Source organism: Poecilia mexicana, unplaced genomic scaffold, assembly GCF_051168715.1.
Source record: "Poecilia mexicana isolate PSO_F unplaced genomic scaffold, ASM5116871v1 scaffold_17, whole genome shotgun sequence".
Lineage (NCBI taxonomy): Eukaryota > Metazoa > Chordata > Actinopteri > Cyprinodontiformes > Poeciliidae > Poecilia > Poecilia mexicana.
This window is the reverse complement of record NW_028263386.1, coordinates 5,493,873-5,518,314: the sequence shown is the minus strand read 5'-3', so window position 1 is coordinate 5,518,314 and position 24,442 is coordinate 5,493,873. Positions and strand designations below refer to the sequence as shown.

The 24,442-nt window shown below is 37.6% G+C and overlaps 1 protein-coding gene across 3 annotated transcripts in view; it reads left to right on the top strand.

The window, feature by feature from the left end:
- The window catches only part of LOC106930132 (enhancer of polycomb homolog 1-like), a 35,535-nt gene that overhangs the window by 1,584 nt on the left and 9,509 nt on the right, over positions 1-24,442 (top strand). The window contains exons 2-9 of one of the 3 annotated variants that reach the window (XM_088014460.1): positions 3,680-3,766; positions 16,503-16,662; positions 19,745-19,890; positions 19,975-20,181; positions 21,949-22,097; positions 23,065-23,212; positions 23,293-23,457; positions 24,073-24,162. In XM_088014460.1, coding sequence (XP_087870586.1) covers positions 16,563-16,662; positions 19,745-19,890; positions 19,975-20,181; positions 21,949-22,097; positions 23,065-23,212; positions 23,293-23,457; positions 24,073-24,162 — 1,005 coding nt within the window. In that variant the 5' untranslated portion in view covers positions 3,680-3,766; positions 16,503-16,562. Of the gene's footprint in view, positions 1-3,679; positions 3,767-4,356; positions 5,438-16,502; positions 16,663-19,744; positions 19,891-19,974; positions 20,182-21,948; positions 22,098-23,064; positions 23,213-23,292; positions 23,458-24,072; positions 24,163-24,442 lie in introns of those variants that run through there. The other 2 variants (XM_088014459.1, XM_088014458.1) reach the window with 2 other exon arrangements.

Sequence of the window (24,442 nt, the reverse complement as noted above, 5' to 3'; positions counted from 1 at the left end):
AAGAGAAAAACAATAAATTATGCAACTGGAAATGAATGCATTTATTTTCATTTATCATGCAGTTAATTGTTTTATTGCTTATTGCGACAGGTTAATCTGAAATATTGTGAATAACATACAACCTTTGGTGAAATTTAGGATAAATTTATTTGGAACAGTTTTCTCAGTCAGCTAAAATGTCTAACTTTAACCATTTAAAATTGAAGAAATTTAACTGAATATTTAGTAATAAATTCAAAGAGTTGTAGAAGCTGATGGCTGTGGGCAGAAAGGATCTCCTCTGGCAGTCTGTATTACAGCAGATTGAAGAAGCCTCTGACTGAAGACACTTCGTTTTTCTGACAGTTTCATGAAGAGGATACGCAGAATTGATAAATATTCTTTTACGTATGAATTGAAACTGCCACTATGTCGTGACAGTATGGTATGAGACAGATAACCTTTCTTCCAGTGCTATCTAGAAATAACCTATCACAGCCAGGAGGCGGGTCTTAGTGCTGCCAATCATACTTGTATGTTATCTGTCTAATAATAAACTGTCATAACATATTGACAGTTTTAACAAATATGTAAAAAATGAAAATATTTTTAAAATAAAAGTTATACTCCAACTTTAATTTGGGGAGCTCGCCAAATGGTCGATACCTACGTGTGAAACCAATCTCATCAGCTTCCATTAAGATACAATTCGACCTAAAATGAGGTTAATATAAAGAATAAATAACATGAATTACTAAGGCTTACTTGCAAAACAAACCAAATGGTGAATTTTAAGATTGATTTTCAAATCAACAGTAGTTGTGTTTCCAAGACAATTGCAAAGTTTTCTATTGCAAAACTTTGTCAATATTCTGCTAATGTCGAAAAAACATAGTTCTGCAACTCTGATTTTAAATCAGACGTCAGTAAATTTGTTCACACAATAAGTCATTAAAAAAACATGTCGTGCCATCATCCTTTGACTACTTCCTGTCCTCTTCTTCTTCGTGGTTTTTGCCAGTAATCACATCTGGTTGTTGATCATGTGATTCGTGATGAGAAAATGTTTCCGATGCAGTTTTGCAAAATAAACCAGTTTCGATACGCTCAAAAAACAACCTCATCCTAGTCCCAAAATGATTTGATGAAAAACTAGAATTTTTGCAAAATTGCCGTGTTTCCATTAAGTGAATTGTAAATAAATAAATAAAAATTAAAAGAATTCTAAAATTCATTTTAAAAGTCAGAAGTAGCCAATGCTGTGATACATCTGCCTGTTTATATCCTGCCACAAACCAAGCCTCCTGTACTCTGAAATATGTGTTGGCCTCTGAGCTAAAAAGAAGCATGCATACCTCCAAATTGCACCCATTATTCCTCATGCTGGTCACTTAGAAACTGATGGAAGCTGTAAGTCATCCAGGCTTCATTTTGAATGCAGCAGTTAGCTGTCAGGTTGTTGAAGAAAAAGCCACAGCAAAACTCCTAGAAGGACGACATTCATATTGACCTTCATATCTTCATGAGTCAGGCTTTGGTGTTAACTTTTTCTTCTTAAAAACACATTTTTACTTGACTGCTTTCATGCTGCGCTCCAGTTACTCAGGAAGTGGAAACTCTGAGCTTTCTGGTTAAGGAGTTTGAATTTCAACATTGCGATGCCTAAAACGTTGTTTACAATAGTTCTTATAATCATTTTAAGCTTTACTTTCCATAAACAAACACTGCTTTTAATTTGTTCAGTTCGTAGCTGCGGGCACAACATTGATTTAAAAAACATCCTTGCATGTTTATGTTGTAAAATAAACATGTTTTCACCTCATCTTTCTACTGTTGATTTAAGGGGCGGACATATTGAAACGTAAAGCGAAGTTGCTCCCACTTTCCCAGTGGAAAGTCCACTTAAAGTTGATTTTTCCAACTGGAATGTCAGAATTTCCCAGTTCCGAACACAGGAACGCAGCATTAATACAGTATGAGAGTTGAATTTGTTGGAATCCCCAATTATGGTTTTTATTTTTATTTTTTTGCCTCATAATGTGTTTGTAATTGTTTTTTTAATGTTTGAATTATTGTAATTTATGTGGCCAAAGGCAGTTGTTCTTTGATTAATTTGATTTCATTTGAAAACTACTCGATCTGGATTATGGCTGGACATTAAATCAATAGCGGTAGTCATGTGATCAATATCAATAGAGCAGATACATCTGAGAATATTAAATGTATAGAATATTCACTGAATGTTGATTCTGAGCCGCACAGCATTCTGGGAGATGTAGGCAGAGGAAAGACTATCTGCTCAACTTCACGGCTAACTAAGCTAGCTTGGTGGAATCAACTTACTCATTCATTCATTGGTTACCTAGCAACTCACTCATTCATTGGTTACCTAGCAACTCACTCATTCATTGGTTACCTAGCAACTCACTCATTCTGTGGTTACCTAGCAGCTCAATCATTCTGTGGTTACCTAGCAGCTCACTCATTCTGTGGTTACCTAGCAGCTCACTCATTCTTTGGTTACCTAGCAACTCACTCATTCTTTGGTTACCTAGCAGCTCAATCATTCTTTGGTTACCTAGCAGCTCACTCATTCTTTGGTTACCTAGCAGCTCACTCATTCTTTGGTTACCTAGCAACTCACTCATTCTTTGGTTACCTAGCAACTCACTCATTCTTTGGTTACCTAGCAGCTCAATCATTCTGTGGTTACATAGCAACAACCTGTTGAGTAACTTGCACAGTAGCAGTTTCAGGTTTCGCCATCGTGTCACCACCTTATTTTTATTTGCCTAAAAATAAAAAAACAGTGAAAACTGGACAAAAGAAGAAAAATCACACCACCAGTCTGGTTGTATCTCAGAAATTTAAAACTAAAATATAGCTATCAATATTGACTGGTATGAAACGCTTGTATTATAAGTTTTTCAGTCATATCGTCCAGCTCTAATCTGGATTAAATTAGTTTTATCTTGGAGAAGCAAGCAGAATAGCAACAGAAACTCCCATCATCTGCATCCTGTCCATATGCCAATAAACAAACCTTTTCTTTTTAAGGGATATTTCCAAAGACACTGAGAGGCTGATTTGCAATATGTGGTCTATGCGATGCATCTGGTGTTTTGTTGAGAGATTCGTCTCTGCTATTCATTTAATTGATCATGTTTTCTGGCAAACATTTAAAACTTCAGACGTGCTGGGAAAAGAGAAGCAGCTGTCTCACTTTCTGGGTTAGAAATGTGTTTTCCAGCTGAGAAACTTCTGCAAACGTGAAAGAACTTTAATAAACTTTGTCTTATAACAGGTATGAATATTTTTGCATCATGCAGCAGGTTTGAATAAAAAGTATCAAACTCCTATTGGTTTCTTTACAATTGAATTAATAATTTGCTGACAAGCTATGTAGGGCTACAGCTAATGATTATTTTAATAATTGATTAATCTATTAACTATTCTGTTTAATCAATTAATCGTATGAAAAGTAGGCATATTCTGCAGAATTTTGGTTCTACACCTGAGCAGCACCAGGTGTGCTTGCACAAGCCCAACAATCACCATCAGCTGGTGCACAGATCCGTCTTATCTTCTGCCTTACATGAGCAAGCTTCTGCTAAACCTACTTTTCTTTATCAGTTTTGTCCTGATTTTTCTTTCATTTGCTTTCAGATTTTAAAATTTCAGTTATTTTGTTTGTTTCCAGATCATCTTTGTGGAAGTTATGGGTTTAAGAATGAAAATGAAAACCTTTATTCTCTGCCTGGACCCAGGATGATCACAGCATCAACAGGTAAGGCGCTTTGGTGGAAATGTACTATTATTCTGTGAATTTTAAGAATATTACCAAATGAAGTGGGGGATCTTTTTCAAAGCAAATACTCTAGAACTTGGTCCATGTTGTATTTTGTGCACATGCATGTCCCTGTCCTTCCAGATGGAGGCAGCATTGCGCACGCTGTGACTCAATTCACCTGGAGTAAACATCTTTTTTATGTGCCACTTAGTTGTGGCATCACTGCTGATGAGGTTCAGTGGATCTGAACAGTTTTTCCTGCTCATCCAGCAACGACTGCATCCTTAGTGTTTGATGGGTGGAGTGAGTTAGTCATGTTTTTCTTGTTTTCACACCAAATAAAATGAAAAAATAAAAAAGAGCAACAAACGGCCTTATTTTCTAGGTGGAGTTGACTTAATTTTGCTCAAAATTACTACATTGCTTAACTTTGAAACATTTGTTGCATAAAATATTAAGTATTATGAGTATTTTTATCATGTATAAATTATTTTAACTGTTTATTGATAGGAGGAATTAATATATCTACATGTAAGGAATTGAGCATAAAAGTGCAAAACAAAGGGGAATTATTTCTAGAAACGATACAGAAACTTGAATTAGTCTTTAGAATATTTAAAAGATCACTTACACAACTGTGTTGTTTTTCATTTTTTAATTATTTTTCATATAAGTTGGATTGGTTTGGGATATTCCGTCAGTTGTGGCATTTTTTTAAACCTGGTATTTTATTTACATGTTTTGGTCATAAATGCGTATATTAGTAGTTTTTGTAGTTTGTGGGTTTACCATTTACGACTTTAATCTATCTTTAGTTTTTTTTAACGTTTTGACCATGCATTTACTTTATTTAAATATAAAATGTTTTAACTTTTGTATATTTACGTCTCTTCCATCTTGGGTATGTCTTTTACTTAATTTTTGTTTTATTTTGCGCTTTTTATATTTTCTGCTGTTTTTTTTTTTAACTAAAAGTTTCATTTAGTATATATAATTTTTTTCTAGCGTTTTATCCTATTTTTGAGAATAAATTGAATCGTTTTTTAATTATTTTCATTACTCCGTATCTTACTACGTATTTCGGCCATGTCTAATGTTTATTTCAATAATTGATGTGGATGTGTGGAGCGGAGTTGCTTTGCAACAAATACCCCCTTCCCCCAACCCCGGCAACGCGCAAGCGCTCGGGACCGTGTGGGAATGGTCGGTCCACGAACTGGGGGTTGGACCGCTCCGAGCGAAACAGAGCAAAAGAGTTTTTAAATGTCCGCCATGTTGTCCATGGCGCACTGAACCACCGATAGGGAGCGGAGCGTCGGAAAAAAACAGTCCGAGAGAGAGCGACCGAGATCCGGGCCTTCCCCCAGCTCCGCTGGCGACGCCCTAAATACAAGCTAGAACCTTCCGAACGTTAGAGACTAACCGCACAGAAACATCAATGAAAGCTCCACTCGGTGCCGTTGTGAACATTAGGAGATCGGATAGATTTATATTGCATCTGGAATTGTGAAAAAAATGAGTAAATTGTCGTTTCGGGCACGGGCGCTGGACGCTTCCAAGCCACTACCCGTCTTCCGTTGTGAGGATTTACCCGACCTACACGAATATGCATCCATTAACCGGGCTGTGCCGCAGATGCCGACGGGGATGGAGAAAGAAGAGGAATCGGTAATGTTTAACGGTTTGAAAATGTGAAGTTTTGAGCTTTGTTTTATTTTTAAGCGATCAGAGGCGCCCCTCTTTTTTTCCTGCGCAAGCTTTCACAAAATGGCCGCCAATTTTCTCAGGAGAAACACGACGGTTTGGGGCAGTTAACGGCTCGTTCGTTGGACATGGACGGATGTTTTGGGCAAATTAAAACACAAGGAGTCTGTATTTGATAAATTTACCGGGTTTTACCGGTTTATTTATGCATGAGATGGGTTTCTGAGTACAAAGGGGGTCATGTGACTTGAGCAATGCCGACATTTTGTGTCTTGCGTGAGGAAGGGGGCCCTTGTGTTGGCGTAGTAGCAGAACGCTGAGGCAAGATGGCGCTGCTGCTCTCAGATCAGTTTGCAGAAATGTCAACAATGCTGCCGTGCGTTAGCAAAAGACGACGGTTGAGATCAGAATTGTTTATTTTCTTATTTTAGTAGAATGCAGGTTAGCATTACTGAGCTGGAATGTTTTGATCAGAATTGCTAGGTGGTGTTGGTGACGTCCATGTTGGTTTTGCTTTCTGTGATCTTTTTCAGCTCTTGTTTGAACGGTAAATACATTAGGAGTTATTACCAAGCATGTGCAGCTGTCAGATACGTGTATCTCATTCACAAGAAGGGATTTCTCCTCAATGTGTTTGCACTGCAGGTCACTGGGAGGACAAGCTGGTTTTAATGGGAAGCTGTGCTTTTGTATGTAGTTGGGGAATGTTTTGGATTCATTTTTGTGTGGATGATGTGCATTTTTCTTAAATATTATTTTTATTCAGGACATTTCTCTACTTTGCCACACTTTTCCTTAAAATGCTGAGCAAATTGGGCTGCATCATACACTTATTTCAGTCTAGTGCATGCTTTTTCTTCTTTGGAGCCTGTGTTTGGTGTCAGGGGTTCAGTGTGCCAAATGGCACTGGTAGGACATCAGGACAGTGTGTAGGGAGAGTACCTGTCATTTACAAAACTCTGCGTTTTTCAGCTGGAACATCTGATTGCGTAACAAATCTACTAACATAATAATTTGGGAGCAGCTTATTAATTTCTGTCAGATTTTAAGAATGAGCTTTGAATTGTAGTAGTTCTTCCTACTTCAGGTTGACCTGGATATTTGTTTTGGATGGGATACACCTGGAGGAAAAAATAGATTGAGTTTCTACCTTATTTCCCTATTCAGTTTGCTCAGACTGAAATATATTTTTTTCAGTTTGACATTTTGATTTTTACTTATTTAGATTTTCTTCCCAATATTTACTCTTGTACTGTAACGACAATCGTGTAAAGATTTTTTTTTTCCTTTTCGCTACAAATCCATTATTGCTTGCAGTCAGAACCTTACAAATGTAAATTTAAAAAATTAATACGACAATTACTATATCCGCTAGTGAAAGCAAAGCAGCAGTTTCATTCAGTCTTATTTTGGAATGTAAACATAATTGTAGTTGCTTTCATTTGATTTATTTTAATTTATCCTATACTGATTCATTTCCTCCTAGTAAATAATTTATCATCAGAATATTGCTTCTCACAATAACAAATTTCACTGGACGATTAATTGTCCCAGAAATTGTTGCTATAAAAAGTTATTTTGAGATGATTTTCAACGAATATAATAAAATAACCCTCATTTTTAATGAATTGTTGCAGTAATTGGCCACAACAGGGATCAAATTAGACATGGGTTATATTATTTGTAGTTTTCTGAAGACCTTGTTAATTTGTCTTTGAACGAGTTAACTTGTGATATGAGAGATCATTGCTCCTGATTCAACTAAATTAATTTCTCACACTTGCCTTTATACTTGTTCACTTTAACTTGTGGTTATCTTGGGGTTAAAGTGAACATTTACAGTCAGACTGCTGTCCAAATCGGTCATTTTATCAGAACCACAATAAGTGGAAATGTGTGTAAAACTAACACTTAACAATGTACAGGTAAATTCTTAGAGATGTGAGTTTTATTATTATTATATAAACAATGCATCTCAATAATCTAACCAGTAAAAAAAACCAGCAGGAGCCACAAATTGGTAGGTGGGAAAGTCACCTGGCACCAATTTAAAATGATCAAAATTAGAAATATTAGCTGGATGGAATCTGTTCAGATTCTTTGTTTTGGTTCATGATGATTGGAACATTGAGAAAACAAAACCTGACAAAACAAATACAACCATTTTCACAGTAAATGACTTGTCCCGAAATATCTAAAAACTTATTAAAAATAGTCAGGGAAATGTGTAAATCTGAGCAATTTACAGACTATTTGTTGTATGTTGAAGTTTTTCAAAGTCTTTAAAAGTCTGGATATTTTTCAAATATTTATATCTTTTTTTTAGTCCTGGGCTTGATATCTTGTTTTTTTTTTTCTCTCCATTTATCTCTATTGAAAAGATTCCCAGTTAACAGAATAGCAGCAGCCAAAGGGGAAATTCAGGTGTAGCAGCAGCATCAGGTGTAAAGGTTAACAAAAAACAAATCCTTGGTTGTAAAAACGATATTGCAACAACAGTAGTAGTAATACTATACTGTTCAAGACTATAACAGAAAACACTGTGCAGTTATTACAAATAAACTTCCTCAGTTGAAGTTGAAAATGTTGGACTTTCTCTGTTTTGTTTGCTTACAGTCTGCACCATTTTGTCCTGCTGTTTGCAGCTTAAGTACTTACAGATCTTCATCACCTGATGGTTATCTCTCTAACTTTATATTGATATTTGGTGTTGAAATGAAAAAAAAATTGGTTGAAAATGTACAAATCTGGGAGAAAAAGATGGATTAAAACCCTGGAACGAGAAAAATGGAAGTGCTGTTTTCTTTCCAATCAAGATGATTTTTGGTTAAATAAACGGGTTCATTTGAGCTTGTGGTTCTATTTTTTAAGCATTGTTACTTGGTCTGATTCAGCTAAATGTTTAACGTAGAATTAAACCTGGCAAATCTAAGCAGTTTTATTTAAAGTAGTTTTTGTTTTGTCTTTTTTCACCGAGTGTGTCTTTAGGTTGTCCTGTTGCATTAAGTAATAAATCAATAATCACATGATCATTTAAAACGAGCTCCATTTGCATCATCAGTTTTTCTTTTCTCTCTTTCTACCAAAATTGAATGACGCAAGTCTTCAGTCTGGTGCTTTGGTCTCGAGCCATTTTTTTTTTTTATTGTTTTTGAAGGACAATTTCATTTACAGACAATTTTATTTGTTTTTGTTTTGTTTTAGATATTTAAAATGTCTTCATGTTTCAGTGTTAAATGTTTGTCAGGAATTTAAAGTTTATTGGTGTGTGAGAATGTTTTCTTGCGTCGTTATGCCGTTACTGTTGTACTAGTTGAAAATAGTCTCAAAACAACGATATTATAGTTTATTGCAATATCTTGGACAATTTATCGTCCATCAAAATTTATCATGACAGATCTATTCCTCTGATTCAGGGACGTTTATAGGAAAATTAACCCAGGCGGATCGAGACATTTTGGTCTTAATCCATTTCATTTGAACCTTTTATTATTGAGTTTGTGTCTCGCTCGTTTTGAGGTCTTTTATTTGCTTCTGAGGTTCTTCTAGTTGCGTGTGTCTCACAACCCACTTGGTGTGAAGTGGTCTGCACACTTCCTGTTTCTCTGCCAATAGAAAGCTTTTATTGTCCGCGTATCGTTGAGTCCGTTTCCATAAGCCCCTCTCTCCCTTTCTGGGCCGGTGTTCTGGAGGAACGACGTGTGCGTTTGTAGCTTCCAGGTGGCGTGTTTTGCGGTGCTGGGTTCCCAGCAGCAGCACGTGCGGCCTGTTTGTTTTGGGTCAGCCACTTTATCTTGTATTTACGTTAGGTTGAGAGTGAGGTCAGCGTCTGCAGGCCTGCTGGGAAACCCACGGGCGTCTGGTGTGTTTGCCTCGCTGCCAAACACAGAAACATGCTGGCCGGCTCCCAGCTCCTCGCTGTGTGACCTCACTGGGAAGGGGGTAGATAGATAGATACCTGTAGATAGATAGATAGATAGATAGATAGATACCTGTAGATAGACAGATACCTGTCCAAAGTATCTGCCGTTCATTCAAACCGTCGGCCATTTTCATTCAGCTTTCATCAGTAGCTTAAACGAAAGCTTTCATTCCTGCTCAGTGCCTTGAACAGTTTCTGTGCTCAAGCATTTTTTTCCCCACCACGCTGAGGAGCGGTTTACTCTCGCTGTGGAAGAGACTCAAAGGGGGGTGGCGGTGTTGGCTTGCTCAGCGTTTCTGGTGGTGATTGATGGCGCTCGTTTTAGGAGCTATATTTGAACTACTGCGTGTGAGAAAGCAGGACTGTCGGCGAGCCGATACACCTCAGTGTGTTTATCATCGGCCCACAGTCTGAAAGTAAACGCACGTTCTCTGATGAAGTTTGGCTGCTGGCGGGTTGGGGTTTATGAAATTTGGAGAGGAAGAAGCTGAGGGGTTGGGTGTCGACTGGAGGGAATTAGGATGGGAATATTAAAGTTATGCAATAGCATAAGCGTGGATGTTACAGCAGAAAAAAAACATGTTTTTCTCCCTTTGTTTTTGTTTCTCCCTTTGATGTCCACATTAGTCTTGCTTAGTTTTATTTTGCGTTTCCTTCGCTAAGGATGTAAATCTGGTGTGGGAATCGAAGATGACAGAAATCCTTACAGCTGGCTGTTCCAATTGCCCAGAGATTGGAACCAACTAATTTCGTCTCGTTTGACTATGATCTGTGATTAAATACTGAAAGCTCAGATTTCTTCCTGCTAATCAGCTGCATTAAAACTGAATTCCCACTATTGTGCATCACCATGTACATTGATGCACCTTGGCTACGTTCACACCGTAGGTCATGATGCTCAAGTCCCTTTTTTTTAAATAATGAATCTACTACTGAATCAGACGTCTGAACATTTAACTCCGAAGGTCACACATTTGCAGAAGAACATAGCCGTCTCACAGCACCACACCGTTTAAAGCATCACTATTTGACCTTTGCAAAAATATTTATTAAAACTGTCATGAGACGGATGATCTGTGAAAAAATGCGTCTCTGCTGCCTCCTCCCAGTGTTCCTACTGCCATCTGCAGAAATGAGCTGCTCTGTTTAGAAATAGCCAGAGCAAAGGGGAAGGTCAAAGTGCTGCCAATCATGCTGGTGTATGTGCTGCTAAGCAGCTTGGTGTTGCAGGAAAACTGTTAATCCACCATCATCAGTGGCTGTGCTAATTAGCCTTAGCATTCATGGCAGGCTCTGGTGTGCAGGACTCGCTGTAGCGCAGCTGAGGGGAGGCTGTGAGCAAATTGTTCATAAAGGCCATTATCTTTGGCCCATTAAACGTTCAAACCAAACCAAGCAGCACATGGATTCACCTATTAGAGTTCAGTACAAACGTACTTCCTTTCTGTTCGTCTCAATCCTACTATTTAGTGTAGATTGGATCTTTTAACATGGTTTTATGTTGCTGGATGTTAAACAGCATAATTTGATGTATTATGCATTTCTATATGGTAACGTTACGCTGCCATATGAAAATTTAGGCCGATATTTTAATATTGATGATGACCACCACCCAATTTTGCGTTGCATCACTGCACCGTTGCTTTGCCAAACATATGGTCGCCCATCCGTCTCGAAACACAATCGCAAACAAACATTGGTTATCGGCCCGTTACTGATGCTTTAAAAATGGCCAACATTAAAACCGGCTTATCAGGCTTTGCTACTTCCTGATGTGAAACCACTTGCCCAACAGTTTTTCCATTATAAATAGTGTAAAATAATCCTGACCTGTGTATCCTGATTTAATAAAACACCGTCTCTTTGTAGTGTGGGTTTTAAATGCTGGTAAATCAGAGATGCAGTCAGAATGGTCAGTTTGTTTTTGTCTGTGCGTGCCGGTTGAGCATGCTCATTAACTGAGCTCGGATCAGAACCGATAATCCTTAAAGGGTTTACTCCACAGTAATGGGGCTTTACTCACTTAACTAAACCAGAGAGCTTAGATGGGACAGTCCAGCTGTGAGGTGCAGATGTTACACATGTGCAGCGTTTCAGACTGCATTTGTCAGGGGTTTTACTGAGAATTGGTCCATTTAATATGCAGAACAGAAATCCTCTTTGTTGCTACTTCTAAGCTTTGATTATTGCTCAAACTCCAGTCACTTTAAAACCTTTTGATTTCCTCTGGGGGTTTTTTCAATCTGAAGCTTCAGCTTTTTGTAAGACTGAATGTGATTCATAGAAAATACAAGTATGCTTTCTCAAATGTCAAACAAAATGAAAATCCCTGAGGTTAGTCTGTGCAAAAACCAAAAGTCTTGCTTCTCTTCTAGTTTAGCTTCTATAAATTATTGCACATTTATACTGTTGGACGGTTCTAGATTTTTGATTGTATCTTGACCTTTGTAAAGCACTTTTCCCACATTTCACTGGTTAAAAATTGCTCTAAAGATTTTGTTCTGCTACATTTAAGCATTTAAGTTGTTTAATTTTAACTCCATCTTGCAGTTCAAGCAAGAATGCGCAAAAGTTCAGTAAATTATTTCTCCCAAGGAAATAAAGCTTTTCCAGTCAGGCGGCATAGTGGCTAATTTAATACCGACGCATTTTTAACCTTCCCGTTCCAAACCTCTGAAATAACTGCAGCAGAAAATGGCTGCTTCACTTTGCAAATACAAGCAAGTCAAATACAAACAAGCATTAAGAAGTAATCTGTAGAATAGTAAATTCTGTGTATTTGAGTCAAAGGATTATAACGATATACAAAATAAGTGATTTATTCATAAATATTTACATAAATATCTTAATGCAGTATTTCTTATCATGAGATAAAAGCTTCTAATACAGTATGATAAAGGGATTTTCAGTATTTAGCTGTATTTGAAACACAGGCAAAATGAAAAGAACATAAATATGTTGGTACCACTGACACCAGATAGGTTTTAGTATAAAATAGAAACGGTTTTTATTGGTTCCCAGACGGGAAATTCAGGTGTAACGGCAACGTCAGATTCACACTAAGTACCAAAAGTGTTAACATAAAAAAAATTGACTGTTATAGTAATTATATACTGTACAAGATTACAGCTAAATACTGCAGTATTCAGATTTATTTGAATTTACACCAATAGTGGGTGGAATATTCAAATTAATGATCTTAAATTTCATATCTGACAGAGAAAGCAAAAGTCTTTTTTTATAAAATTGCATATGAATTTGGGCATTGAGGGGTTAAAGCAGCGTTGCCTTAATCAGAGTGATGGGTGGTGTTAGTTTCTGTATGACGGATGTTTTACATCACATTTCCCAACATCCCACTTTGTTTCTTTTTAGCAGGGTTGAAGTTGTGGTGGGAAGTTGGTGCTGAAACTTCAAACTCAGACATGTCTGCTTCCTTTCAGAAAGGCTTCTCTCTCTGTGTGTGAACTGGTTTAGTTAAATTAAAGCCAAATAGAAACTCAGATCCAGCAAAACGGTCCACCAACTGGTTCTGCTTTTATCCTGAGAGCAAACAAAAAAAGTACAGTTGATGTTCTGCGTTGTTTCTCTATGCAGAAAGTGGTAAAACTGACATATCGCTCAAGCTGGCATGAACCTAGGCCTTTTACAGTGAGCAATAAATCGGTGATGAATTAAAACAAGCTCAATTTCCAATTGCACAGTTTGCTTTTCTCTTTTCTCCATTTCTTCCTACCAAAAACTGGATAGCAAAAATCTTCAGTCTGGTGTTTCGGTCTCAACCAGCCCCTTTTTGGAAGGACTATTTTGTTGTCGTTCTTTTATTTTGGATATTTAAAATGTCTTCCAGTTCCAGTGTTAAATCTTCATTACATCACTTGAAAATGGCCTCAACATTATTGCTTATCGCAGTAACTTCTGGGACAATTTATTGTGACAGGCCAAGGTGAATTCAGTAATTTTATAACTGAACAAGTAGGAGTAGACAAGATGTTTATATTGGAAGATGGGTAACGGCTGCATGACTATAAGGCTGTGTTGTGCTGCTGAGCCTTAAATCTGAATTTGAGTTGATAAAAAGCAAACCTCAGCCAGCAGCAGATTGATGCCAGATTGGTTGAGTAATTGCAGAAATGCGACCAAAGATGCAGGTTTGAGATTCCAGGTGGAAATATGTTGGAGTTGGTGTTTAACTCTCTGTATCAGCTGGTGACTCGCCTCAGGTTTGTTTTTGCACGACTTTAGTGTTAGTCAGAGGTGGGCAGAGGATCCAAAAATTGTACTCAAGAGTTGCACTACTTCAACATATTTTTACTCTAGTAAAAGTAGAAAGTAGCTGTCCAAGAAATTACTTAAGAGTTAAAAAAATGATACAAACTATTAAAGTACTGAGTAACTGATCAAATTATCAATCATTTAATATTTGTAAGTGACATGATCAGACAGACCAACGTATAAAGCTAAGTGGAAATTTTGGACAAAAATGACAATATTTCATATCAATAACGAAATCAGGCCAAAGAACATTTTTCCAAATAAGTTTCTTTCAATAAAAAAAACTTATAAAACTTTAACTAAAACTGCAGGTGTGTCTGTCTGGTGAATTTTTGGTTAAAACATGTTTGTTTTTTTTCATTCAGTGGAAGAAAATCCAGAAGTTTTAAAAAGTAAAAGTAGAAAGCACAGCGTAGTAAAGATATTCTTAAAAGTTATACTTTTTCTTTTTTTTTTTTTTTTTTCAAAAGTTGCTTGGGCAAATGTAATTGAGTAAATGTAGTTAGTTTCTACTTCACTCTGGCATGTCAGTGTTTGATGAAAAGGTCGAACTCTGACATCCTCTGTTAAACGCCGACTCATTCACTCCCAACTTCCTTTGTCTGGGTCTGCCTCAGGGCAAACAGACACACACCTCCTCCCAGCGGAGGAGTCTCTACGCGGCTCAGTCTGCTGGCAAACAGCCAGCCGGAGTTAAAGGCTCAGCGGTTAAACCCGACTGGAAACGTTCAAACCAGCCGGCCGTTTCCCTCTCAGCGCCCAGCAGCAGGTGGCAGCTACATGAGCAGCTATGGAGGGAAAACGCTCCGGACTTTCCCTCCACATTTGTTCTCTCCAGGTCCAAAATGTGGCCTGTGCCATTTTCAGTCCTCACAATATTTTAGGACGGTCCTTTAAAACGGTTCTAGAAGAGCGCACTGCAAAAACACAAAATCTTACCAGGCAATTTTGGTCTAGTTTCTGGTGCAAATGTCCTAGCAGACTTCACATAAGATAAAACTAACTTACAATTAACTTTTCAGCAAGAAATAGGAGCTTGTTTTAAGTGAATAATTCCTTAATATTGATGAAAAATTACTAGTTCCTTTGGCAGATTATTTCACTTATGGCAAGACATTTTTTCCATATTATAAGTAAAATAATCTTAATTTGTGCAAAAGCATTTTGAACTAAGTCGGATGCGAACGTCCTTGCTGAACAACAGATGCACTGATCAGGTTTTCCTGGCTGATTCTGTCTTGTGGTTTATTTCTAGTTTAATCTTTTTGTTCGATGCACAGGAGAGTAAAACTGTTCTGCAGGTTGTTTTGAGTCCAGTAGGAAATGAGATTTAAATGGAGTTATACTTCTAAACTAGTCAGGACATGTTTGTTTTGATTAATTACATAGATTTTAACTTTTTTTTTTTTTTTTTACATCTAAAATGTTCCAGCTGGAACCTTTCTATTGTGTTTCTGGTGCACCCATAAATCTGACGCACCAGCAACGAGGTCGATGGACATCAAAGCTGGTTCTCTTGACCCACGGAGGGTTAATTTCTGCTTCAAAATTGATCTGATGGGACGCTGGGAAAGACTATTTCTGTGCTAAAAGGAGCTAGCTTACTAGGGAAGCTATTCAAACCTAAACTAGCATCCCAATGCTAAACATGCTGCAGATGTTGGCATCACAATCCTTATTTTTAAAGAAGGTGCATGACTTATCAGGAGTTCCTGAAACACTTTGCCTCAATCTGATGGTTGAAGAATCTTAAAAAAAACTGATTAAAATAAATGTTATCCAGTTCATATGTATGTATATTCAGTAATTTAGCAGCAGAAAGGGTTTCTGAACTGAAAATGTTGGTTATTTTGACAGAAACTGCAATTAATTTGATTTTTTTTTTATTAAATCACTAATTTAACTAACTTCTGTCTTCAATAAACACAGAGCCACACATGCTGCTGAGTGTTTTCACATCAGAAATAGTTTGAGCTCTTAGTTTTTAATATTTGACCTGCAACATCCAGGAGAAAATGTGACTTTAACTCTGTGAATCTTGGTTGATTTATTTGTCGGATGCTTTTGGTTGTTGGTGTGGAGAAGCTGAAAAGATGATTTGTTTTGGAGAATTAAATGGAAAGGAGAGCAGATCACAGGATCCCACATGATGGAACTTTTTAGGGAGAAACTGAAGAATCCACTGAAGTGGGTGGTGAGGACGTGTTTTTTGTTTTTTCCTAGAAAGGAGCAGAAAATGTTTCCATGCAGCACCGTTTTGGTCCCTCTGATAACTTATTTCAAATAGACAAAGTGACAACGGGAAATAATCGTGCCCATTGACGTGCAGCAGCAGATACAAGATGTTATGATTTCCTGCGTCTTTCATGCTCATCAACTTACTGCAGCGTTTAAATCTCCAGATAAACTCTGACACTTAAACCTCACATTCTCATCCTTAAATGGACAATTATACATAATTTTTTAATCAACAGCATTTTTGTACATTTTCAACATATTTTCCAACAAGCTCCTTTTTGGACTGTTTTTAAGATGGTTTATATTTGTACTTCATTTAAGCTCCGATCTATTAATCTACCCTACACACTGATGGACAAAAAAATATTTTTACTTTAATAGATTTTTTTTTTAAATATTTCCTTGTCTTTAAATTATAAACCCTTGCTCTCTGTCACAAAACATTTTTGGACTGTAGATTGGAAATCGCTTTCTTACTTTAAACATAAATTGTACCGTTGCGATCAGATACTTTAGTATCTAAGATGGTTCTGACTGTGTTTAGCTGATTTATTCTTCTGCAGCAGCCTCTTTATTCTCCCTCTCTCTCCACAGGAACACCATCTCCAGCGGGCCATCTCGGCGCAGCAGGTCTACGGCGAGAAGCGGGACAACATGGTCATCCCGGTCCCCGAGGCGGAGAGCAACATCACCTACTACGACTCCCTCTACCCCGGCGACTACAAGATGCCAAAGCAGCTCATTCACATACAGCGTGAGTCTGTCTCATAACCCCACAGATTAAAGAAAACAATCATGCATTTTACAAGTAAAGGCTTTCAGACATTTACTGAGAGATTTTTACAGAGGTGTCACGTTCTCACGGCTTAATCCAATTCATCCTGATTATTTCATTAATCAGTTAATTTAGTAATTGATTAATCGGTAACTGGAGTATACAGACTCAAGAGTCCATTAGCTGAAAGTCCAGACTCTGCAGAAATTCAAAACTGTACTAAAAATATACAATTAGCATTAATAGAGGCAGTTGTTTTGAATCTAATTGAAAATAATGGATTTAAAAGTACAACTCTGTTTATGTTTTAAAACATGTCTATTTTTTAGAAACCAAATTACCTGCATTAAAGTTTACTGTGTTGTATGTTCCCATGCCAGAAATGGGCTACGTTCACCCAATGTAAATTTTTTTTAACTTTCACCACCAAAAAACCCGATTAGAGTCACTTCCACATGTGGAACTAAATCGGATACATATCGGTCTGCAGGCTCAAAAAAACTTTTCCGTTAACATGTCCAACCTAAAACTCTGGTGGCAGTTTCATCGTCACCTGGTTCAAACTCTGTAATAATAATAATGATCTGTTGAGCACGTTTTGCTCTTCAATTATTCATCAGTTAATCCATAAAATAATCAGCAGAGCCGACCTGTAGAGGCCCGTCGCAATAAATCAATTAAACCCATGTTAAATTAAAACAAGCACAATAATTTCCATTTGCATCATTTATATTCTAGATCTTTTTTCTGAAGGACAATTTTGTTTACAGAGTTCATAATTCATTTTAATTGTTTTTATTTATTTTGGCTATTTAAATATTTTCCGGTTCCAGTGGATTTATTGATTTTTCTTACATTATTATTACCATTATATAACTTCCACATGGTCTCAAAACAACATTATCACAATAACTTCTGGGACTATTTATCCTCCAGCAACATTTATCATTTAACTCGAGCTTTTTGCATGTTAGTTGGATTATTTTAACTGCAGATGCATCATTTTCTACAAATGATCAACTGAACACTTAATGGATTCTGTGTTACTGCATTTTAGGGAATTAAATGTTTGTTTTCTTCCCTAAAAAAGGAATTTGTTTGGATCTTTTAATGCATTTCTAATGCGAGACATCTTGAGGCTGTGCCAGCTTTTTGAATCCAGTTAATCGCTAACTAAAGTACTGGTTAGCTGCAGATTGTCGGGGAGATTTCCTCGCCCTGTAATCTCAGAGGAAATGAGTTTGCCGGATCGCTCTGCGTTTCTGTGTCACTGCTGGTTTCCACGATTGTTTCTCAGAGAAAAGCAATTTGCTGTTCTCCGAACGCCGCCGCTAACGCTGGAGGTGGACATGAAACGTTTGGTCCAGCTCACAGCTGCTCCTCTGATGGGTTTCTCCTGAACCAGAAGGAAATCCTCATCATCCTGAAGATCAAAAATGATTAATCTGGAGGTTTTCACAGTAACAGCTGCTGCTTTTAATTGAAAGTGTCTGATTTGGATCAGATTAAATGTTCGTTTTGAAGCCGTTTTATCTGTTCTCATCCTGAGCCGATACGTTTCTGTCGGTGAGAAGTGATCAAGTTTTGTGAAGTTTATTGATCTGATCAGTTTATTATCTCTCACCTGACTTCCTAATGCCACTAAATTCACTCCAGAAGCGTCAGAGGAGATATTCTCTTCTCTCCAGTTTTTTAATCAATATTATTGATTATGTTTGAAACGTTGGATCGGAGACGAATAATCTGCTGAGGGTTCAGTGAGAGAAATCTGAATTTCATTTGGCAAACTGCCTAGAAGCATTTTAATGGATAAACACAGATAGTGCTGCTTTTCATTAGCTGCAGGAATTAATCCTTCATTTATCCGAAAGGTCAAAGTTCGTGTCATTAAGCCTGATGATCGTCCAGACCGTTTTGGTCTCCTCTGTTTCTGATGAATGGGGCTGCTGCCTGTATTTAGCTTGACCTTTGACCTCACAGCACAATGTTTCCAGGTTTCTTTATAATGTTTTGGATATTTGAAGCTGGTTGTTTGAAGCAGTTTGAGTCGGCCTGCTATAACTGGCCTGGATGAGCTGAAGTTATTGATGCAGGAAAACGTTCTGAAAGATCAAAATTACTAAATTAAAGTTGTTTTAATGAGAGCAAAGCTTCAGTGGTTATCGAGATCAAGTCTGGGATTCTGTCTTTGAAATGGATGCAGTTTGTTTCAAAGTCTGATGATGATTTAATGTTGAAGTATTTTCAATTTGTAAAACCGACAGCAAAGTTTAGACATCAAACGTTCCACATTTAATTTAATTCTTTAGTAGGGATGAATGATACATCAACACTGACGTCGGCATCGTCCGATGTTTATATCCATGTTTATATCCATGTTTATATCCATGTTTATATCCATGTTTATATCCATGTTTATATCCATGTTTATATCCATGTTTATATCCATGTTTATATCCATGTTTATATCTATGTTTATATCTATGTTTATATCTATGTTTATATCAGACTGAGGAATAAAACTGGGCCGTTCAGAACAACCAGTTTTTCTTTTTCTTGTTGCTGTTTGTTTCTGGTTAAGATTTTTCTTTTTCTTTAAGGTGTCAAAATGGTAGTGAAATGTGTACAATATTAGTAAATCGGCCATCACTGAAGTATTAATATCGGGTATTGATAATCTGCCCGAATTTTCATATCTGTGCATGTCTAATTTTTTGCATCTGAGGTTTTGTAAAATTACCCCTTCAATCTACTAATATATTTTTTTTCCTGGAAATATTGTGATTTTATTCTCATATTATGACTTTTTGTCTTATTACTTGTATTATCATTTTTTCCCTCTGATTTTCTTACTTTCGTCTTGTGACACTTTATTCTTACATGATTTAATTTCTCGTACAACTTTTCTTCAAAAAGTTTTTCTTGGTCTGGCCCAGAAGACTGACTGCCTTTTATTGTGAGCTGCTGTTTGTTTTTGTTCAGCTTAATGACTGAAACATTGTTGGGATTTTCACAACCGTTTCCTGATGTCCATAAAATCGTGTTTTTCATTTTTTTGCAGCTTTCAGCTTGGACACGGAGCAGCCAGACTACGACCTGGACACGGACGACGAGGCCTTCGTCAACAAGCTAAAGAAGAAGATGGAGATCAGCTGCCTTCAGTTTGAGGAGATGATCGACCGGCTGGAGAAAGGCAGCGGTCAGCAGGTCAGCTTTCGCTGTGGCGCCGCAGCTGGAAGCCGCTAAAGACTCAGCGATCTGAGTCGGGTTTCTGGTGTTTTCTCCTCCCAGCTGGTGAGTCTCCCTGAAGCCAAGCTGCTGCTGAAGGAGGACGACGAGCTCATCAAGGAGGTTTTCGACTACTGGAGCCGCAAGAGGAAAAACAGCAAGGCCAACTCCCTGATCCCCACCGTCAAGCAGGAGAAGCGGGACGGCTCCAGCACCGGCGACCCGTACGTGGCGTTCCGACGGCGCACCGAGAAGATGCAGACCAGGAAGGTTCGTTTCCCAAAACCCTGCACTCATTTTCACATCTTTTATGGTTTTTACTGCAAAAGCTGTTGAGTCATGAAGGCGTTTTATTGTGAACAAACAGCCTCTTAGTTCCACCTGCAGGGGTTTCTTTTTTTTCCTGTTTCCTCCTTGTTCTTTTGGTGAAGCGTGAACAGACTGGGTGGATCCAGCGACGTAAATGTTCTGCATACTTCAGCTCTGACGTTGGCGCAGTGAACTCTTAGCATGAATAGCTAAAAATAGACAGAGGTGGAAACTTGCTGTCAGTCATGAAACTTTTGACTAACATCATGCTTCCTGATTAAGTAAAAAAAAAAACAATCACTTTTTATTTGAATAAGTTGCCAACTTTAATGAATAGATTCACTCCAGTTTTATTTTACTAAATGTTGCTGCAGGTTTGTGATCCAACTTCAAATGTGCCTGGTAAAAGACAAAACTTTGTTTTGTCTAACATTTTCCATTTTTAAAATTTCTGTAAAAATCTCCCCTTAAAATATTAAAAATATTCTAAATTTTGTCCATCTGTATTAAATAAATTGAGAACCAAATTTTCACAGTTTTTGGATTTTAGATTGGGGGGCCATGAATAATTATACCAGGGGCTGGAAATGGCCCCTGAACCAGACTTTGGACACTCCTGTTTGAACGCCTGAGATGCCGGTTAGTGGGTCGGACCGCAGAAACTTTAAACCTAATAGTTTAGGTCACACTAAATTGCTGGTTAATGTGGACGACACAATAGTTTTCTAATGAACCAATCAGGCTGTTATTCAACTGCAACATCAGCATCAGAGGCCTTTTCCTTTTCTCTCTGATTAGTCGTTTTAGTTCAGTTATGAGACGTCTGGATGTGGTTCAAGTGTTGCTTATGGTTTATTTACCTGAACAAATGAAGCAGATATAACATGGAAAAACTTACAGCTTTACTTTTACCCTGAAACACAGAAAACGTGAGATTTAAATGTCGGCTTTTGTTCTCTCTCTGACAGACATAAATGTAGTTCATTCTTTTAAAACGGCTCAGTTTTGAACAAGCCTTTGATGAAGGAATTTAATTATAAAACAAAATTAAAATTCTGTTTGGTTTGTGGAAAACTGAGACAGATTTTATTAGAAGTTTAATTTAAATGAGACCAAACATGCAGAGAAATACAAATTTCTGTTCAGTTTAATTGTTTTTGGATAAAATAATTAATCATGTTGGGTTTATAATAGAGTTGATCCAATTCTGGCCAATAACTGATAAAAAAAAGCCTATTAAATTAGTTTTATTTAATTTATCTGAAAAGTTGCTAAAATAGTCAATTATTGAGCAGGTAAAAATTAATTGACAACTATTTTTTAAAAAAAGCACTTTTTGGCCGTTTGGCTCTAGAAAATATAAAAACTCCTTAAATTACTGGTTGCTCTTCTTTTTTTACATACACACACACACACACACACATATATATGTGTGTGTGTGTGTGTATATGTGTCAATATTTTAGTGAAGTTTATCGTTATTCTCTAAGTGACTGACATTTGTCCCCAAATCGATGCTGAAATGGTAATTTTGAGTATTTGTATACAGAACGTTAACAGTCTGAGTTTCCATGTTTTTGTCGTCAGACCTTCGTGGTTTTGTTCATTTATTTGTCACAGCCTTGAGTCCTAACAGAACCACGAATCCAACATGAGCCTCGAACCCTTTTCACAAACTCCTGACATCTGGGTCGTTTGTCTAAAGCAGCGTCTCCCTTTCCTCGCTCAGAACCGTAAGAACGACGAGGCGTCGTACGAGAAGATGCTGAAGCTGCGCAGGGACCTGAGCCGCGCCGTCACCATCCTGGAGATGATCAAGAGGAGAGAGAAGAGCAAGAGGGAGCTGCTGCACCTCACGCTGGAGATCGTCGAGAAGCGGTGAGTCCTGCTGCAGACCCAAAGCTCTGCTTCCCAAACGGGACCGAAGCAGCAGGCTGAGTTCCTACGACATCCTGGAAAACACTGGAATTCCAGTCAGGTGTTTGGAAGGTGCTTGATTTCTGCACAAAGTCCTTGAAAGTGCTTGACACTCAAATAATAAAATGCAAGATGTTTGACTAAATAATGGAAAACATTATTTGTTTTCATACACCTAATAAAAGACAGTTTTTTTGTTTTAGTTTAGTTGGAATCGCTAAAGTTATTTATATTTGTTAGAAGCCAGAAAACCTGGCAAGGACACTTTTCAGAGATGTTGTTTGTAGCTTTCTTTGTATTTTGTAGATTTTATGTTTTGCTTAATTTATCTTTTGGCAAAAATTGACTTGGGCAGTAATCTAGGAAGGTGACAATATGTAATCATTTAATTTGACTATGAATGTGATTTACTGTAACAGTTTCTTTGAATTGTTTCAATATTATGTTTATTATTCCCATCAGCTTTTTATTTAAATATCCGAACAGTTTTGACGGATTTGAATTAATGGCTTATCACAACATTTAGTTTCGCTTTTGGATCAATTACGTATTTTTGAATTTAAATTTGACTTAAATTAAGTTTAAACCGGCATTTTGGAAACTCTTCTGATTTTCTAACTTTTTAAACAAACCACATTGTTTTAAATTTGGGGATTTCTTTTTGTTAGTGTTTCGTTCTCAGATCAGTCAGGTGTGCAGAGTGAGAAACACTTCAAAACATAACATTTTGTTCCTGCTGTAGGATATGAAATGGTAAAACCAAAAATAAATTAACTGAACTCAATAACAGTGAACTAAAACTTTTTTTTAGTTTATTTGTTTTTGTCTCTAAAGTGTGGTCCTGGAAAAGTTCTTAAATTTTACTGAAAATTGTTAAAACTCTGAAATATTTCAGAGTGGAAGCTGATGCTTTCATTTCCGCCTCCAGAAACTCCATGTCAGACTTTGGTGGAGAAATAATGGCGGAGGTTCTGGCTGAGCGGGCGCTGGTGAGGCCGCAGATCATCCCCCTGGTTCCGCTCACCAATCAGTACCGACACCAGGACCATCTGGACTCCAAGGACTACAAGTCCAAGGTGAAGCCGCTGTCAGGACCGCTAACGCTAACGGCTTAGCGGCGCCGGAACGTTGTCGTACTAACGCTTTGCTCTCGCAGCCCGAGAAGGCAGAACCCCAGCGGCCGAAGAGGAGGTACGAGAAGAAGCCGAAGATGTTGCCGTTGTCGTCGGGAACGGCCCACCACACGGGTCCGGTCGTGTTCAACGCCAAGGACCTGAACCAGTACGACTTCCCCAGCTCCGACGACGAGCCCTTCTCCCAGGTGAGGCGCTAACGGGTTAGCTCATCCTCAGCGATCAAACGATGGAGTTTGGTTTTAGATTCTCGAGGTCTGCACTGCAAAAACACAAAACCTTACCAAATAATTTTGGTTTAGTTTTTAGGGCAAATATATTAGGACACTTGAAATAATACAAAACTAACTTACAAGTAAGTTTTCAGCAAGTATTGGGAGCATGATTTAAGTAAAATAATGTAATATTGATGAAGAGATTTTACCCATGTTGTAAGTTAAATAATCTGCCAACTAAACTGGTACTTGTTCATCAATATTACATTTTTTTTACTTAAAACAAGCTCCCTTTACTTGATGAAAAGTTTCTTATTTCACACGTACCAAGACATTTGCTTTGTAAAGTGTGGGACTTTGCTGTCAGGCAACATTTAATAATGATGAGCAGAAACCCTGAATCTCGCTTTTTATTTATTTTCGTATTAATGAGGGGAAGGTGAACCGCCACCTTATTGGGTTTAATTTAAAAATCATTCCCATCTTCTCTTTGGTGCAGTTCCAGTTTAAATCTCTGCTTCACGGTGAAAACACTTTTTATCCTTGAGCTTGACTGGAACCCTGACCTTTGACCTCTTCTGCCCGCAGCTCCACTCAGGCTCTTCGGAAGCGGAGGAGGAGAACGACCCCGACGGCGCGTACGCGTTTCGCAGGAGAGCCGGCTGCCAGTACTACGCCGTAAGCCTCACACTTTTAGCTCAAGCTTTAAACAAACTGAGTTTGAAACGGGTGCTGGAAATCCTGGAATTGAATTTCAATGAGGTGTTTTCAAGGTTTGGAAAGTGCTTGATATTCAAACTGCATTTGAACTTCTGATTAAAACACTAAACTTGGAAAATGCTGAGTTGAAACCAGATATTTTTGTTCACCCAATAAAGACAGAAACGGATTTATTCCTCCTGTCTGAAGTTAAATCAGACTAAAATTACTTTCATACTTTGAGTTATTTTTATTTGCT